The following is an 18104-nucleotide window of genomic DNA, read 5'->3' on the forward strand; positions in this document are numbered from 1 at the left end:
CATAATCTGCTGATATATTAATAGCTCAAGGCTTATAGAGGCTCAATAGCAATTAGCATTGTTTACAAATGACACACTGGCAGGATACAATACACAGGAGTATTGGCTACTCTACTTCTGATTCACGAGGATGGCTACTGCAGTGAATTCTAATCAGCAGTCCAACAAATCTTTGGCAGAAAATCAACTCTGGAGGATCAGAGTGTGCAATAGAGTCTGACATGTGTCGTGTGGTGCCAATACTGTTATTGCACTCAATTCCAAGCATTCATTTTCAACTGCTTTAATGTAGGGCTTGCTTTGAAAGGGGTCAGTGTAAAATTAGAAAGTGTTAGGTTAGGAATTGAGTTCCCCTTTCAACATGCAGCCACAGTGTTATACAGATCAAAGAACAGGATGTGGACATCGCTACATCCAATCTGCGGTAAATCCTGGCAGTCAGTGGAAAATTGGGAGTTCAACAAATTGCTGCACATACACATACACCAAACTGTTAATCCAGGCTCCCTCCAATTGAGATCTCATGCTGAAATCTCAGCAAAAGGCTAACTGACACCTTTAGGAAATTGCACTAATTGCATTCGCTCTATGTTATACACAAAGATCTGATTTGCACTTATCATGCTTCTTGCAAAAAACAATTATAGAAAAGGAATAAATCCCGATTCTTGTTAAATAAATCACTGGTAGAAAGGAACAATGTTTTAAAAGTCTGATCTGCAGGTACAACAAGTAATTAGGAAGGCAAATGGAATGTTGTGGGCGGCACGGTGGCACAGTGGTTAGCACTGTTGCCTCACAGCGCCAGAGACCTGGGTTCAATTCCCGCCTCAGGCGACTGACTGTGTGGAGTTTGCACATTCTCCCCGTGTCCTTGTTGGGCCGAAGGGCCTGTTTCCACACTGTAAGTAATCTAATCTAATCTAATCTAATTGCTAAAGGGGTTCAGTTTAAAAGCAGAGAGGTAATGTTACAGCTGTACAAAGTGCAGGTGAGGCCACACTTGTGTGCAGGTTTGGTCTCCTTACTTAAGGAAGGATGTAATGGCACTGGAGGGGATGCACAGGAGGTTCACGAGGTTGATTCTGGAGTTGAGGGGGTTGGTTTAGGAGGAGAGACTGAGTAGATTGGGATTATATTCACTGGAATTCAGAAGAATGTCGGGGGGGGGGGGGATTTTACAGAAACATATAAAATTACGAAGGGAATCAATAAAATAGAAATAGAGAGGATGTTTCCACTGATTGGTGAGACTAGGACAAGAGGCCATGGCCTCAAGATTAGAGGAAGCAGGTTTAGAACTGAACTGAGAAGGAACATCTTCACCCAGACGGTTGTTAATCGATGGAATTCCTTGCCCAGGGAAGTAGTTGACAGTACTTCAGTAATCGCTTTTAAAGCTAAGGTATATACTTTTTTTGAAAAATAAAGGAATTAAGGGATGTGATGAAAACACGGGTAACTGGAGCTGAGTCCACGAAAAGATCAGCCATGATCTTATTGAGTGGCAGAGCGGGCTCGAAGGGCCAGACGGCCTACTCCTGCTCCTAGCTCTTCTGTTCTTAAAGAAACAGATGAAAATCATTGAAGCATCTTCGGTATTTTCTTTTGTGCTGGTTGAAAATACTGCATAAGTGAAAGCTTCTTTCATGATATCTATTAACCGAAGCACCCACTATTAATCCTTTTTCCTAAACCGTCAACTGTGCAAGTCTACATCTCTTCAGCTTTCACCATGAAATCCATGGTCTGTTAAACCAGCTGCCCAAGACTTTGCGCTTTTCGGTAGGATTGTCCCAAACCTGACAAGTTTCAGTCCCAAACCACCAACCCCACGTGACCTGAGGCTGCAGTAAATTTAATCACAAATATTGCAGCTTTGTCTTCTTACAAATGTAAGTTCTTTCATACAAATGAGGTAAACTGAGTTACATTTACCAGTCAATTTTAGAACATAACAAATTACATGACTAACGGAGAACTTATTTTAACTGTTCCTAATGGGAAGAAAATAAGATAGAATCAAGGACATTGGTAGTTTGTAAAAATAAAAATCATATTAGATCAGGGAAATTTGCTGATTTATTTCATTTTGTGATGTGCCAGTTGTTATCAGTAATGTGAATGGATCCAACAAAATATCATTCAAATAGACAGGAAGTGGCTCAGTGCAAACTTCTTTGGACTAGTCACCCAGAATCCCAGGACCTAATATTCTGGGGCTGAAGATTCAAATCCCACCATGGAAGATGGTGAAATTTGAAATCAATAAAAATCTGTATTTAAGAAGTTAGCCCAACGATGACCATGCAATCACTGTCAACTGTTGTTGAAAACCCACCTGGTTCACTAATGTCTTTTAGGGAAGGAAATCCACCATCCTTACCTGGTCTGACCTACTTGTGACTCCATACCCACAACCATGTAGTTGACTCTTAACTGCCATCTGACAGGCCTAGCAAGCCACTCAGTTCAAGGACAAATAGGGATATGCAGTAGCTTCTGATCTAGCCAGCAATGTTCCCGCCCCACACAAAGAAAATAAATATCATTCAAAATACAAGCTTTTAGAGTGATAAACAAAAATGCCTTAACACCTCTATTATTCAATAGTTCTATCAGTCCTCATTTAATAGATATCTTATTTTATACTCGTTGGAGCCTTCTGGTTTCATTATATATTTCCCTATTTGTTTGCATTTATTAACCCCATATCACTCTGGTGAATGGATTTTCTATATATGCCAGAGTCTAAAGTTTTAAAGGGATACATATATTTCGCCTTGGTTTTTGCAGACTAAAATGGGAGATACTGGGCCAGCAAACCATTTCAAATTTATTCCACAGTTCGATTAGATCGCAAAATGAGAGTTATGGCTTAAAAATTTATTTTTTTTAAAAAGGGTTTTGCTGGACAAATAATTTTGAGCAGCTGTGATGCTGCTCATCCGAGAAAACAGCCCACACAGGGGGCAGTGGCAACATTTTACAAATGGTGCAGCTTTAGGTTTGCAAATGGCTGTGAATGGTACCTCCGTGACCCCACCTACGACAGCCCTTTTCTGATCATCAACATTATCGTAAGACAAGTTCAATTAGGAGGCACGAAGTGATAGAGCAAACTTCGTGTGATCAGAGCTCAGATTTTACAAGTACACAACACAAACTGAACTGCCTGATATCGCAGGTCAGTTCAATGAAACTTGGATGTTTCCACCCTGAACATACACAAAAAAAGTACACTTTGTTTAGGTTGGCCCCATTCTTTTTTTCAGTAGCATTCCACTTCCCCTTTCAATAGTAACAAACTTCTTTAAGCTCTGACACATCTTCACTCAATAAGTTAATACAGTTGCCTCAAACCTTGTGGCTCTGAACAAACTGTCCTCCTGGATAGTCAAAACATCTGATTTTCGGGTGGTTCTAAAGTTAGAAAATTCATTTACAAATTGATAATGACGATCATGAAAGGTTAGGGGTAATCTGGTGGCCCAAAGTGGCTCTGAGTTATGCTGAGACTGTCTGGCAGAAGCCAATGCATCGAAGAACATGACCTAATATTTTTATATTCTTGCAATGAATAATTTACATATTTGGCAATATGCTTAGTAGGCTGTGCTTCCTGCAGATTTACTTCACATAAACTGTAAATTGGCTAAATAATAAACAGAAGTGTCATATCGCTTGTGCCAATAGTGAACAGATGTGCAGCACAAACATTTGACATTTTACCCTGCAATATTTTAGCTCTGCAATATTTTACCCAGTTTCAACTATTTTGATTCAAACTTACACTAAAATATCAGAAAGCAAATTAAACATTGCACATTAAGATTTCATGGTGTAATTTTAGAGCTAAGTGTAATTAATGTATGTTTATCATAGTTCAGTTTCTAAATTTTTCTGAGGTCACTCAATCTACTTGAGCATATTTACAATTAGCAAAAGTATAAAATATATTATTTCAAATTGTAAATTGCATCCAGTTCTTTATTTTAAAGAAAAGAGGATTGATATAACATTATAATTGTCAGAGTTAAAAAATGTGTTGCTGGAAAAGTGCAGCAGGTCAGGCAGCATCCAAGGAGCAGGAGAATCGACGGGCGGTGCTGAGTCTGAGGGTTGGGACTGAGATAAGATGGGGGGAGGGGAAATGAGGAAGCTGGAGAAATCTGCATTCATCCCTTGTGGTTGGAGGGTTCCTCGGCGGAAGATGAGGCGCTCTTCCTCCAGGCATTGTGTTGCCATGGTCTGATGATGGAGAGGCCAAGGACCTGCATGTCCTTGGCGGAGTGGGAGGGGGAGTTAAAGTGTTCCGCCACGGGGTGGTTGGGTTGGTTGGTGTGGGTGTCCCAGAGATGTTCTCTGAAATGTTCCGCAAGTAGGGTGCCTGTCTCCCCAATGTATAGGAGGCCACATTGGTGCAGCGGATGCAGTAAATGATGTGTGTGGAGGTGCAGGTGAATTTGTGACGGATATGGAAGGATCCCTTGGTGCCTTGGAGGGAAGTGAGGGGGGAGGTGTGGGCACAAGTTTTGCATTTCTTGCGGTTGCAGGGGAAGGTGCCGGGGGTGGAGGTTGGGTTGGTGGGGGGTGTGGACCTAACAAGGGAGTCGCGGAGGGAGTCGTCTTTCCAGAACGCTGATAGGGGAGGGGAGGGAAATATATCCTTGGTGGTTGTGTCTGTTTGGATCTGGCGGAAATGACGAAGGATGATACGATGTATCTGGAGGTTGGTGGGGTGGTAGGTGAGGATCAGTGGGGTTCTGTCCTGGTGGCGATTGGAGGGGTGGGGTTCAAGGGCGGAGGAGCGGGAAGTGGAGAAGATGCGGTGGAGAGCATCATCAACCATGTCTGAGGGATCTCCCCCTCCCACTCCGCCAAGGACATGTAGGTTCTTGGCCTCCTCCATCACCAGACCATGGCAATACGATGCCTGGAGGAAGAGTGCCTCATCTTCCACGTAGGAACCCTCCAACCACAACTTTACCAGCAACACATTTTTCAGCTCTGATCTCCAGCATCTGCAGTCCTCACTTTCTCCCATTATAATTGTCAGCCTAATTCACAAATATGACAAACACCTTTAGCACCTCAGAGTACTATACTGCAGTTTATAGCATTCCTTTCCTACTGAAAGGCTTGTGTACTGTGTAACTGGCAATCTGTGACAAAGATGTTCTAATGAGGCTAATTTATCAAGACAAGATAGATTAAATCTTTGTGGCAAAATCATCCAAAATCCTCATTTTAGTTTTCTCATTTGAAGTATAAATAGTGTAGTTGTAATTTTAATGGAAACTGCACCAATGTGTGGCTCTGAACCAATATTGACTGCCTGAGTAAATTTGCAAATTAATGGCCAAGAATTGCCCATTTATGAATTATGTTTTTTTTGTGACTAGTGTGGACTCCATTTCCGAAAAGGGGATTGAAGATTTGGAACTGATTCTGGCACCAAATGAGTGCAATCAGCTCTCATCTCTTGTATATTTAATGACATCCTGCTTCTTACAATAACTTGTTATCATAGAACCCCTATAGTGCGGAAAGAGGCCATGATTCAACTCCTAAGTAGCTAGTGATCTGTTTGAAGGATTAACACAAGTTAGAAATGCTGGAACTGATCTGATTTTATCCATGAATTCCCTCATTGAGCAGGGGAGGTGTAAGCTTTTCTCTGTTTGCTCTGGACAATGAAGTTAGAAAACAACAAGCAGCAAATTTAATCAATATTCTCCCTAATAAAATTTTGAAAGCAACCAAATGGAATCCAAGTAATTCTGTTTAGCAACCATTCCCTGTTATTAATTTTATGACATGTTTTCATTCAGTTGCAGTTGTAATGTATATGCTAAATGGAAGAAATAAAATTGCACTACTGTGAAATTATTTGTAATCTTCAGCCTTGACATTGATGTCATTTTGCTACTTCATTGCCAACAAGAATTTTGCAAGTCAGTTTCCTGTTTAGCATTTGAATGCATATCTGAAACAGAACTTAAACTCTGACTTTACTTACTGGTTCAGGACAGGGGTATAGGCTGTCTTATCCTCGTCTATGCAAGAAACCATCAAAGTAATGAGTTTTGGCCAGAAATCTAAGTTTTTGATGGTGGGTCCCTGGTCCTCACGAGGAATCTCTTGCTTTTTACTCTGTTGAGATAAAAATACTCATTAGTTCAAAAGCAAAATGCAGTATTGGAGAAAATAAATTAATGCATCTTAATAGCTAATATTCAGGCTGTCCTTTTTACAGTATGCAGCTCAAAACCACAAAATACAGAACAACCAACATACGTTAAAGCGTCGTTAAAAAGAGGTAATAGATTGGTTAAAAATTCTCCACAGGAATACCAATGCATCCCCACATATAATGTCTTGAGATATTAAGTGATGTGTAACATGTGCCCATATCTTTTTAAATTCCTTCTTCAGACATGAACATCAATAGGATAATACGTTGTTATTGTCTATCCCTAATTGGCCTTCGAAGGTGGTGGAGAGCTGCCTGCAATTGAGAGGCTTGCTGGGCCATTTTGTAAGGGAATTAAGGGGTCACACCAGACAATCAATGGCAGATTGATCTTTCATCCCTGAAAGATGAGACAAACGGGTTTTTAAAACAATCCTACAGTTTCATGATCACAGTCATTGAGAGTAGTTTTCAAGTGCAGATTTATTAGTTAATTGAGTTGAAATTGGAACTTCATGTCTGTAAAGCATGAGTTAAGTGTCTGGATTATGAGTCCAGTAACATTATCTCTGCACGACATTGTGCTGTGTCCTATTTATAAAGTTAGTTCATTGCTCTGAATGTATTATCTAAAACTTGCTGGGAAAGCCATAAATTCATGAGGGCTGAATGTCTAGAACCAACGCCATACAAATGGCTATGAGTCCCTTAGGGAAGGAATACCTACAACAAAGGGGCAAACAGAATAGAACCCAAGCACAATCTGTATTCAGGTACAGGAATTGAATATTAGGTAAAATCTAATTGCTTTTGGAAATTCAAATTTACTTTCTAAAGCATTTTTACCTCTTTATTCTTCTGTTCTACAGCTCATTTTTGTTCCAACATAAATTGAGTGGCAAAAATGACAGATATTTAGCAATTACATTGCTGAACTTTTGTACAATGCACAATCTGCTAGGAAACCAATTGGGAAATCCAGTTTGAGAACTCTAATACACAATGCAGAGATCTGGTTGCTGAATTTCTTTCTGACAAAGAGTTGGAAAATTTGCACATATACATCTTGATTGATTCATAGCAAAGAATTGTGTCTGTAACACAGCACAGAAGTGTCAACCTTCCTCCCAAGGCAGAATGTTTTGCTATAATTCTGCCTAACAAACTCTTCAGTGATGAAACTCATCACCATGAAGGGAATCAGAGCTAAGCATCAAATAGCTTGGGAGTTTGAACTTGCTGCTCTACAGTCATAAGCAAGTGTTTCCAAATCCAAACTACTGAAATCCTATATCATTTACCTGGCATGATCAAAGTCCATTGTGAAATTTGATAAGTTACAATCAATGTGACCAGCTGTACTGCCAATCATCAATAATTGCATTTTAAACCTTCTTTCAGTTGGCTATCCTCAACACTTCATTACTCCTTGTAAAACCGACTGTCATTTTTAATAACTCTGTAAGGTTATGTCTGCAAAATTGTCTAATTGTGCATTTCAATCGCATAACAACAATTGAATTTCTACTGGAATATTTTATAATTGAAACGCAGCAAAAAGAGCCAACGCACAAAAAATGCTGAGCCCTGTTCGTGCCTCCTGTGCTCTACTCCAGAAAACACAGTTTGGTGGAAATGCAGACGAGCACGTTTCCATCCCAGATACATGCCAGACATTTCTCAGAGTTGGAGGGAGGAAGAGCAGTATGAGAATGCATGGATGAGAAAGATTTTTGAAGCAGTTTGAGGTCACCTGGCCAATGATTCTATTTTTTAAAAATGTTTTTCTCACCAGGTACTTGCATTCTCCAGAGTCTTTGTTCTTTAAATTTGCTTCTCCGCACCATCTATACCCACAATTATGGGCTTGCCAATTGGAATTCCACTATCTGAGGGGCTAGGAAGAGTTACTAAAGGGACAGCAGGCCTATTTGTGTGGTATGAATTAGCACTGAGTCATTGGTACTGGCACACCTATATCTACATCACAGATGTGAACGCATCTCACTTGGGCAATTAGTTAGTACAGCTGGAGGTTCTAGCTGTCAAGGTAATTAATGACAGAAAAAAAAACAATAGTGTGCATTTTTATGAAGATTCAATTCATTCTTAGACGTGATGTTTCTTCAGAAAGAACACAAAGGTAATGTGACATTGTTAATGGGGTACTGCACAGAGGTGATCATCAGGAAGGAAAGTTGAACGTGTACAAGTCCACTATTGTTAAACCTACTCAGCAACAGTGTTATGATCCTAGCTGATGTTATCACTGGTCAAGTCAGATCCTAGACTGAAATCTGACTTGATAGGTCATATTTTGTTTAATTCTTTGGTTTTAATTAGATGGTCGTTCACTGAAATACAACATGCAATGTTGCAGGTTTAATGTTAACAACAAAACTGAAGTTTATTACCCAAAATAATAAACAAAATAAAATGAATCATTTTATATAACACTTACTTAAAGATTTTTGAGACACAACGCAAAATACAATCCAACTAATCACGCAAACCCTCCTTTATTGTACCCACATCTCAGAGAATACCCTCCATTTCATATTTAAAAGGCATACTTCACTTGTGGCTTCCATGCGCCATCTTGAGAATCTGGCAGCCTCTTTCTGCAGCTTTCACACAACAGAGCTTAGACTTTCTCAGCTTGAAATAATCCCTTCATGGTTTTAAGCACTCACTTTTGGTCTCAAATTTTTAAACTAAACACCCTACATCAAAGTAATATTTTCTTTACACACAAGCTATTTACTTTCCCTTCACAGGGGAAAATGCTTGATACATCTTCTGCAAACCTTCCCTAATTGAAACTAAATAGCACTTTTTCCACACTATGGGTGTATCCCCTAAATCTTGCCAAAGATTTTAGAATTTACAATCTGAAAACTTCATGCACTTTATTGTTCATTTTGTTCACTCATAAACTGTCCAACTGTAAACAAATCCTCCTTACACTCAAGAAAGTTTCTCTGTGTGATATTTTAAAATAAATCACTAGGGCTACAGGAATACTTGTCAGTTAATCATTAAAATCCTTCAGAAACAGAAAGCCCATATGCCATTTGTTCAAAATTCAAAAATCTACAATGAATTATATTAAAACATACATATAGATCTCACAACTTGATCCCATGCAAGGACTGCACAAAACACTATATAGGACAAACAGGAAGACAGCTAACAATCCACACGGACAGCTGAAATTGACAACTGGAAGCGGCAGGGACAGGCCACTATAAATGCCGGAGGAAACACCACAGAAGCGCTTCACAGGAGGCTCCCAAGCACTGAGGATGTCACCTAGACAGGGGACGAAACGTTTGCAACAAAACTTCCAGCTCGGCGAACAGAACCACAGCAACGAGCACCCAAGCTACAAATCTTCTCACAAACTTTGTATCACAACTGTTAAGGGAATTGCCTTCTCATGGCCTAAGCCCTGTAGAAATCAGACAATAGAATACCGCCATGGGCTGTAAGAACACCTATTGTCAGTATGAATTTCAGAGTTGGCCCAGCAGAAAAGGGAGCTGCCAACCACAGTCTTAAGTCTGCATTCAAGGTTTCCTTATCTCTGATGCCTGGTGATCTTCAATTAATCCCTCACCTCTCCAGTTCATGCAAGCACTGTTTGTGAATGAAGATGCCTTTATAAAGGCTGTTATATTTCTACGTTCATCCCTTTAAACATCCAAACAATTTTCTGCTCCCTCAGCTAGTATGCTCCCTACACTTGCTGGAAGTGAGACTAGTGTAGATTTAGTGTGCTCTCAGCAGTATAGATGGGCCGAAGGTCGTCTTCTGTATGATACTACCTGGATCACAAGAACTATGCAAATGAGCCTGTCCATTTTGTGCCATAAGCATATTACCAGTGGGACTGGACAGCATTCATTTTTAAACTTTAAATTATATACTAATATCTGTTAGATGTTCCTGTATGTTCAACTGAAGAGCTTATAGGTTCCCCTGATAACCAAAGGTAGAATGTTTTGGTTTTGACTTGGACTCATTCTTCAGGAGCAGATGGAGATCACAACCCTGCATTGTGTAGGGATTAGTCTCCGATGGTGATTTTCCCAATTAGTGGTCAGAAGGCAAGTTGATCTTTCAGTTCAAGATAGCAGGTATGCTCATGACCCTGGAAAAGCAATGGGAGGACCACTTGGTACCAGTATTGTAGATAAAAAGTACATTCGACAGCTACACCACAATTTTGGAAAGGGAAACTTTCCACATGGTGGATAGTGGGCAGGGCCTCAGTGGAGCTACTGAATATCATTTCTACCTTTGCACAGCCACCCTGAGGCAACGGGTCAAGTTCTCAATGAGTTGGGAAGCTCAGGAAGCCAGAAAATTCCATCTCTCACAATGGGCTTTAATAGGAATTTCTAAAACCTTTATTCGGCTACTCACCACTTACAAAGTATGGTATAATCCTGATGCACGCACATCTCCTGGAAGATGCCCTAGGTTCAGGATGGAACCATCAAGCTGGCAAATTGTCACCCATGTTTACGACTACATTTGCTCTAATTACAAAGTAAAACCCTACGCTAAGAAACATGTCGCTGAAGAAATTGTTCTTCAAAAGGAACTGAGATCCACTGAAAACATTATTCATATTCAGCTGAATACGAATATATTCTGCAAAGGATATTGGCTGCTCACATTATTCTGGAAGAGCTAAAAATAAGTGTTATGATTAAAAATGCTGTACATATTTTGACAAATTCTGGTTTACCAAATAGCTGTGTGTGTCATCATTACTGTGAATGCTTAAAATGTTGTCAGTTACTGAAATAAGGCAGTTATTAAGTACCAGCTTTGAATGCAATGTAAACATGCATAAATTGACCTGAACTTTCACAACCTATAACCTGAATAATAATAATTCAGGCGGGAAAGTTTGGGAGTACTCAAGTTCCATTAATTTATGAGAAACATACATTTGGGAAAAAATACTCCTGTCAAATCACACAAGGTCACATTACCATCCATCACTTTTGGGGGCAATGAATATTTCCTCACATAATTCCTTAGACCAAATGAGTGTCTACAGTAATGGTGTGTGTACTTGAGGCGAAGGATTGTTGCACATATTGCAGACAAATAACACACACATTCTGATCATTTGGATACAGAATGTATCTTTTATGTTTGACAGCTGTTAGATTAGATTCCCTACAGTGTAGAAACAGGCCCTTCGGCCCAACAAGGCCACAATGACCATCCAAAGAGCAACCCACCCAGACCCTCTGACTAATGCACCAAACACTATGGGCAATTTAGCATGGGCAATCCACCTGATCTGCATATCTTTGGACTGTGGGAGGAAACTGGAGCACCCAGAGGAAACCCACGCAGACACGGGGAGAATGTGCAAACTCCACATAGCCAGTTGCCCACGGCTGGAATCCAACCTGGGTCCCTGGCATTGTGAGGCTGCAGTGCTAACCACTGAGCCACCGTGCCACCCTGTTATGGATGCAAACTGCTCAAAAACATTGTACATCCAATGCGTTCTTACAGCTTCAGCTATAACTGAAACACATTGAAATCTTTTTTGGGACTAAGAGTCAGGGCAGGCATGTTAGATGCTAACTGACTCGCCACTCTCACTGCTAAGGCAACTCGAATGAACCAACTCATTAAGAGCTGACTAGTGAGCTTCAGCAAGTATCTCAGCCTATCACAGGCCTGGCCAGTGGCTTCAAGAGGGAGAGGGGTGTGTGTGAGGCATCGGGTTGAGGGGGGAAGGGATGACTTTAGAGTCCACCCAAGTACTTCCCACTGATGCCAGACTATGGCAATTGATGGTCCTCCCTTTCCCTCACAGCTTCCCCCACAGTTAGGTTGCCCTGGTTACAGATTTGGGAAAGCAGCCTCTTTTCTCACTTGCTAAGAAAGCGGGTAAACAGAGAGTGGCAGATTGAGGTCTTTGATCGACTATTTCAGATCATTGCCAAGATTAGAGTGGTGCTGGAAAAGCACAGCAGATCAGGGGAGCAGAAAAATCGACATTTCGGCAGGAGCCCTTCATCAAGAATGAGGGTTCTGATGAAGGGCTCCTGCCCGAAATGTCGATTTTCCTGCTCCTCAGATGCTGCCTGATCTGCTGTGTTTTTCCAGCACCACTCTGATCTTGACTCTGATCTCAGCATCTGCAGTCCTCACTTTTGTCTATTTCAGGTCATTACTTGGTGGTGGATTGAGTGTGTCCCAAATGGATATTCTCAACCAGAATGTAACTAGTGAGACGGTGAGGAGTGTCAGGTATAACACGTCCAATAATTTTGCCATCCCAGCATCCAACTGAGAAAAGTACAATTTGTAGTTTCCATCAGGATTGGAATGATTTCCATTTTAAGGTTCCTTTAGTTCACGGTTGTAATCAAAAGCAGGATTACATTTATGCATAAGTAACCTCATACATTTATAACAAAAATAGCTACAGCCCATCTGGTTCCTTTCCTGTGCTGTGGGCTACTGCAAAAGCAATTCTGATGGAAGGGAACTTGGAAATGACTCAGGATAATCATAAATGCAACAAAATTTGCAGAGAGTCCATTCAATCCACGGTGAACACACAGGGTGATAAGTAGCCATGTGGTCAAATCCTACTTTCCAGCACATGGTTCACAGCCTTGTAGGTCATGACACTTCAGCTGGATGTTCAAGTATCTCTTCAAACATCATGAGGGCTCCTGCCTTGACCACAGAAACAGGGAAAATAGGAGGAATAGGGCAATCGGCCCTTCAAGCCTGATGTGTCATTCTATACGAACATGGCTGATCATCCAATTCAGTACCCTGATCCTGCTTCCGCCCCCATAGCCCTTGAATCCTTTTGCTCTAAGAACTATATCTAATGGCTTCTTGAGAATATTCAATGTTTTGGCCTCAAGTGTTTTCTGTGGTAAAGAATTCCATAGGCTCACCACTCTCTGGGTGAAGGAATTTCTCCTCATCTCAGTCCTATGTGGTCAGTCCTGTGTCCTTCGATGGTGACCCCTGGTACTGGACTCCCTGGTTGTCAGTAACATCCTTCCTGTGTTTACAAGTCTACTCTTGTTAGAATGTCAGATGTTTATGTGAGATCCCTACCCCATACTTTGGGCAGAGAGTACCAGACCTCCACACTCCATCACTGAAAATAATGCCCAATTTTCCTTTCAACCACTTATCTCTTTCCCTGAATCTACGCCTCATGGTATGGAACCTTCAATCACGAAGAATCAGGTCTTTCTATTATATCTAGAACTTTTGAAATTTTATACAGTTCAATTAGGTCTTCCTCAACCTTTCCTCATAATAGAAATTCTCCAATTTAGGTAAATCACATACATTTATTCTGTAGCTTCTCTCGTGCAGTTATTCACATTCCTATATCGAGGTGACCAAATATTTAACATTAACTTTCGATGATCAAATAAAACAGGTGATAATGGATCAACCATCTGTTATGCACTTATCCCAATTTCCTAACTTAAAGCTGCCCACATCAACAGATGAAGTCTGAATTGTCTGAGGACATCTGCCAGTATGGGACATTTATCATAAGATCTCAAGCGATACAGTACTATTTTTCAATAATTCATTCACTGTCTATAATTTGGAGTCTTCAAAAATATTTGTGTATGCATTTTTGTAAGGCTTTGCCTATAAATGGATCTACGCAAAGTATTATTGTTGCACAAAACATACAGTCACTTGAACAGAGTACTTTGAGCATTTTGAGGTAATAGGAAATCATTCCAAATAAGGCAAAACATTGGGATGTGCCTTTGACTAAATTATGCCAAATTCACAACAAATTTACTGGGAAAATATAATATTTTGACATGATCGAAGACATAATTTTGAATTGAGAATAGCTTGATCTGCATTGACATAAAATATATTACGGATACATGAGGATAATTTGAAGCTCACACAGCTCAGCATGTCTTGTGGTGATGTCTGAAATTTGTAAATTAAATACTTGACACATCTATTTCAGGATCTTCCTGTCTTTGGCTTGCCTCCACTCTTCCAACATTTAGGAAAATAGCATCATCTTCAAAAAGCATGAGAGTCATTTTCCACTCTCAGCTAGTAACATGAAGGAAGGACTTTTTTTAAGCAATCTGACAGTTCTCAGCTGGATTTACAATCTGGTTCACATTCTGAATTTTTATCTTGCAAACAGTCCATCTGGAGATGATGTCACTTCCTCAGGAGTTTCTCAAACTGACTCACTTTTAAGACTAATGAAGCAACATTGTTCAGGCATCAATTGAATACATGATATCTCCTGGGATGTACAGATGGACTATCATTTGAAGGATATACAACAGAGAAATGTATTCGACTCAATTGATCTTACTTATTCTTTGCATAAATTTGTCATAAAAATGTTTCCTTTTTCATTTCACACATAAAATACAATAACCAAAAACGAAATTGATTGTGAGAATGTACGGTAAATTGGTGACTGTCAATAAACCCTCACATTTCAAATCACAGAACTGGCTTCAAGCCAAATTAGTATATGAGAAAAAAAAATGCAGCTTGATGGGTAGAGTTTTGTGCCTTGGGTATAATTGTTGATTCCAGCACAAATAGTATCCATTTCAGAAAATCCTACAAACTTGTTCACACTTGCATTTGCATTTCATTGAATGCCCTGAACCAGCACAATTGAAGAGTACTTTAAAACAAAATTTGAAAAAAGAAGATGCTTTAAAAATATTTCTTGATATATATCAGAATGGTAATTTTATAAGATTTTATTAATACAGCTCAAAATGGACATTTCACAGAAAAGAATTATTTTAAAATGACTAGGCTGATAAACCATCTGTGAGCAGCTTTGAAAATACACAAAACCACCATTAGTTTGCTTGGGGGTGCAGTACTCAGAGTCTTTTCAAGCTTTCTTTGAAACATTTCAAAACAAACTTCATGACCCTCTGTTTAAATTTTCCAGTATTAGTATTGCCATTTGATCAACGTTACTGTGTCCAATGCCTGGAAACTCCTTCCTAACAGCAGTCCGGTTGTATCTGCACCACATGGATTGCAGCCTCTATGAAGTCGATTTACAATAGCCTCCTCAAGAGGCAATGAGGGAAGGGGATATTGCCAGCAATGCTTAATCCTCTGAACAAATAGGAAAAAATAATAATTTGGGACCTTCTAAAAGGCTCACAAAGTAATGCAACTAGGGGTAACTCCTAATTTTTAATTCACCTCAGGGCCAGGCGTGATTTGTAAGTGAAACTAAGCCAATTTTAAAAGCATTAACTAAAGGCAAAGAACTGGGGAAACAAATTTTGATGAACTCAATTTGCATTTAGAATTTAGCAATTTTGCGTACGAGTTATGCCAATACTGGGGGCTCTGTGCTCGAAAAAGTGTAATCGAACAGAAACTCCAGACCATGTTTATTTGAATTACTGCCTTTTCTTTCATTGGGAACACTATTATGAATTCCACTTTCTTATACTGAGACAGAATAACGATTTTGCATTAAGAAGATCTATCATTTGACAGAAGCCAATACACCAGGAAGTTAAGTGCAGCTAACATCTCATTCATTTAAAACACAAGTCTGAATTTATGATTTGAGTTTTTACTGATTTGAGCTGGCTATGTCTGTTCCTATGTTCTGATGGTAATTTTCAAGTAATTGACTTACAACAGCTAATTATTCTACCATTTAAGGTTCCAACTTATAATTATTTTGGTAATCAGTGCTACTTATTTTCCTAAGGCTGGCAAGTGCATCTGTACAATTATCTGTTGTTTCACTATTGATAATGTTAATGCTTTACAGCTCTTATTCAGCAATCGTTCACTTAGACCAGAAAACCATACACGCCATTTCACCATTTAAAGTTATCAGGTCTGCAGCTCAGAAAGAGGTCATTCTGCACAAGTCAAAAGCAACCATCTATTTATTCTAATCATAACCTCCAGCACTTGACCATAGCCTTGCATGCCTTGGTGTACATCTCAATAGTTCTTAAATGTTAGGAGGGTTTCTGCCTTTAGAGAGAAAGTTCCAGATTCCCAACACTCTGAGTGAAACCCTCTCACATCCCCTGTAAACCTCCTGGCCTTTAAATCTGTGTCCCCTGCTTAATGGTCCCTCTACCAAGGGGGAAAGCACCTTCCTGCCTACCCTGTCTGTGTTCTTCATTATTTTGTACATCAATCATATCGCCCATTCAGTCTCCTCTGCTCCACGGAAATCACTCCCAGGCAAAGGTGAGGACTACAGGTGCTGGAAACCAGAGTTTAGATCAGAGTGGTGCTGGAAAAGCACAGCAGGTCAGGCAGCATCCGAGGAGCAGGAAAATCAACGTTTCAGGCAAAAGCCCTTCATCAGGAAAACCTTCCCAGTCTGTCCAATCTGTCCTCATAACTAAAACTCTCCATCCAGACAACATCCTGGTGGATCTCCTCTGTGACCTCTGGCCTATATGTGACTCCAGACCCAATGTGGTTGACTCTTAACTGCCCTCTGGGCAATAAATGCTGGCAGAACCAAGAATACCTGCATTCCAAGAAAGAATTTTTAAACATTTTAAAAGACAAATCAAGGAATATACTGGAGTTAGCCTAATATTGGTTGCTGGGAAAATTATGAGGAATTATCATTAAAGACAAAGAGCTTAAACCCTCGGGGTTTGCGGGTTTTCGCAGCGTCTGTGTGGGTTTCCTCCAGGTGCTCCAGTTTCCTCCCATGGTCCAAAGATGTGCAGGTTAGATGGGTTGGCCATGTGTACTGCCTAAAAATGTGCAGGTTAGGTGGAATATCTGTAGGAAATGTGAAGTTATCGGGATAGGTTTGTGAGGCAGCTCTGGGTGGGATGCTCTCTGGACGGTCGATACAGACTCAATGGGCCGAATAGCCTCTTGTCACACTGCAGGGAGTCTACGATTCTGTGACAGGGGCAGCACAGTGGCTCAGTGGTTAGCACTGCTGCCTCACAGCGCCAGATACACAGGTTCGATTCCAGCCTCAGGTGACTGTCTGTGTGGAGTTTGCACATTCTCCCCACGTCAGTGTGGGTTTCCTCCTGGTGCTCCGGTTTCCTCCCGCAGTCCAAAGATGTGCAGGTTAGATGAATTAGCTGTGCTAAATTGCCCATAGTGCTCGGTGCATTAGTCAGAGGGCAATGGATCTGGGTGGGTTACTCTTCGGAGGGTCGATGTGGACTTGTTGAGCCGAAGGGCCTGTTTCCACACTGTAGGGAATCCAATCTAATGGTCTACTCCTGCTCCTGTGCTCCAATTTGATTCTTTGATTCACATTTGGCTGCTGGGAAATTGTAACAGCAAACAGTTGCTGAAATTGGGAGTTTTGTGTTTTTTATTCATTAGGGTGTCACTGGCCAGGCCAGCACATATTGCCCATCCCTAATTGCCCAGAGGGCAGTAAAAAGTCAACTGTGGATCTGGACTTACATGTAGGCCAGATCAGGTAAGGATAGCAGCTTGCTTCCCAAAAGGCCATTATTGAGCCAGGTGGGTTTTTCTGACAATTGACAATTTGTTCATGGTCATCAATAGGTAATTAAGAAGACAAATGGAATATTGTCCTTCATTGCTAGAGGGATGGGGTTTAATAACTGGGAGGTTATGCTGCAGCTGTATAGGGTGCTGGTGAGGCAGTCCCTGGAGTACTGTGTATAGTTTTGGTCTCCTCACTTGAGAAAGGATGTACTGCATTGGAGGGGGTGCAGAGGAGGTTCACTGGGTTGATTCTGGAGTTGTGAGGGTTAGTTCACAAGGATAGATTGAATAGACTGGAACTATACTTATTGGAATTTCAAAAAATAAGGGGGGGGGGAATCTTATAGAAACATAGAAAGGTTTGAAGGGAATGGACAGATAGAAGCAGGGA

General features: G+C 40.5%; 1 protein-coding gene across 5 annotated transcripts in view; it reads right to left on the reverse strand.

Moving 5' to 3' along the window:
* LOC122541034 (protein unc-13 homolog C) overlaps positions 1 to 18104 on the reverse strand; it is a 358819-nt gene that overhangs the window by 170825 nt on the left and 169890 nt on the right. For all 5 annotated transcript variants that reach the window (XM_043677514.1, XM_043677512.1, XM_043677513.1 and 2 more), the window contains one exon: positions 6023 to 6156. In XM_043677514.1, the coding sequence (XP_043533449.1) occupies positions 6023 to 6156 (134 nt within the window). The remainder of the gene's footprint in view (positions 1 to 6022; positions 6157 to 18104) is intronic.

This window comes from Chiloscyllium plagiosum, chromosome 36 (genome assembly GCF_004010195.1).
Source record: "Chiloscyllium plagiosum isolate BGI_BamShark_2017 chromosome 36, ASM401019v2, whole genome shotgun sequence".
Classification (NCBI taxonomy): domain Eukaryota; kingdom Metazoa; phylum Chordata; class Chondrichthyes; order Orectolobiformes; family Hemiscylliidae; genus Chiloscyllium; species Chiloscyllium plagiosum.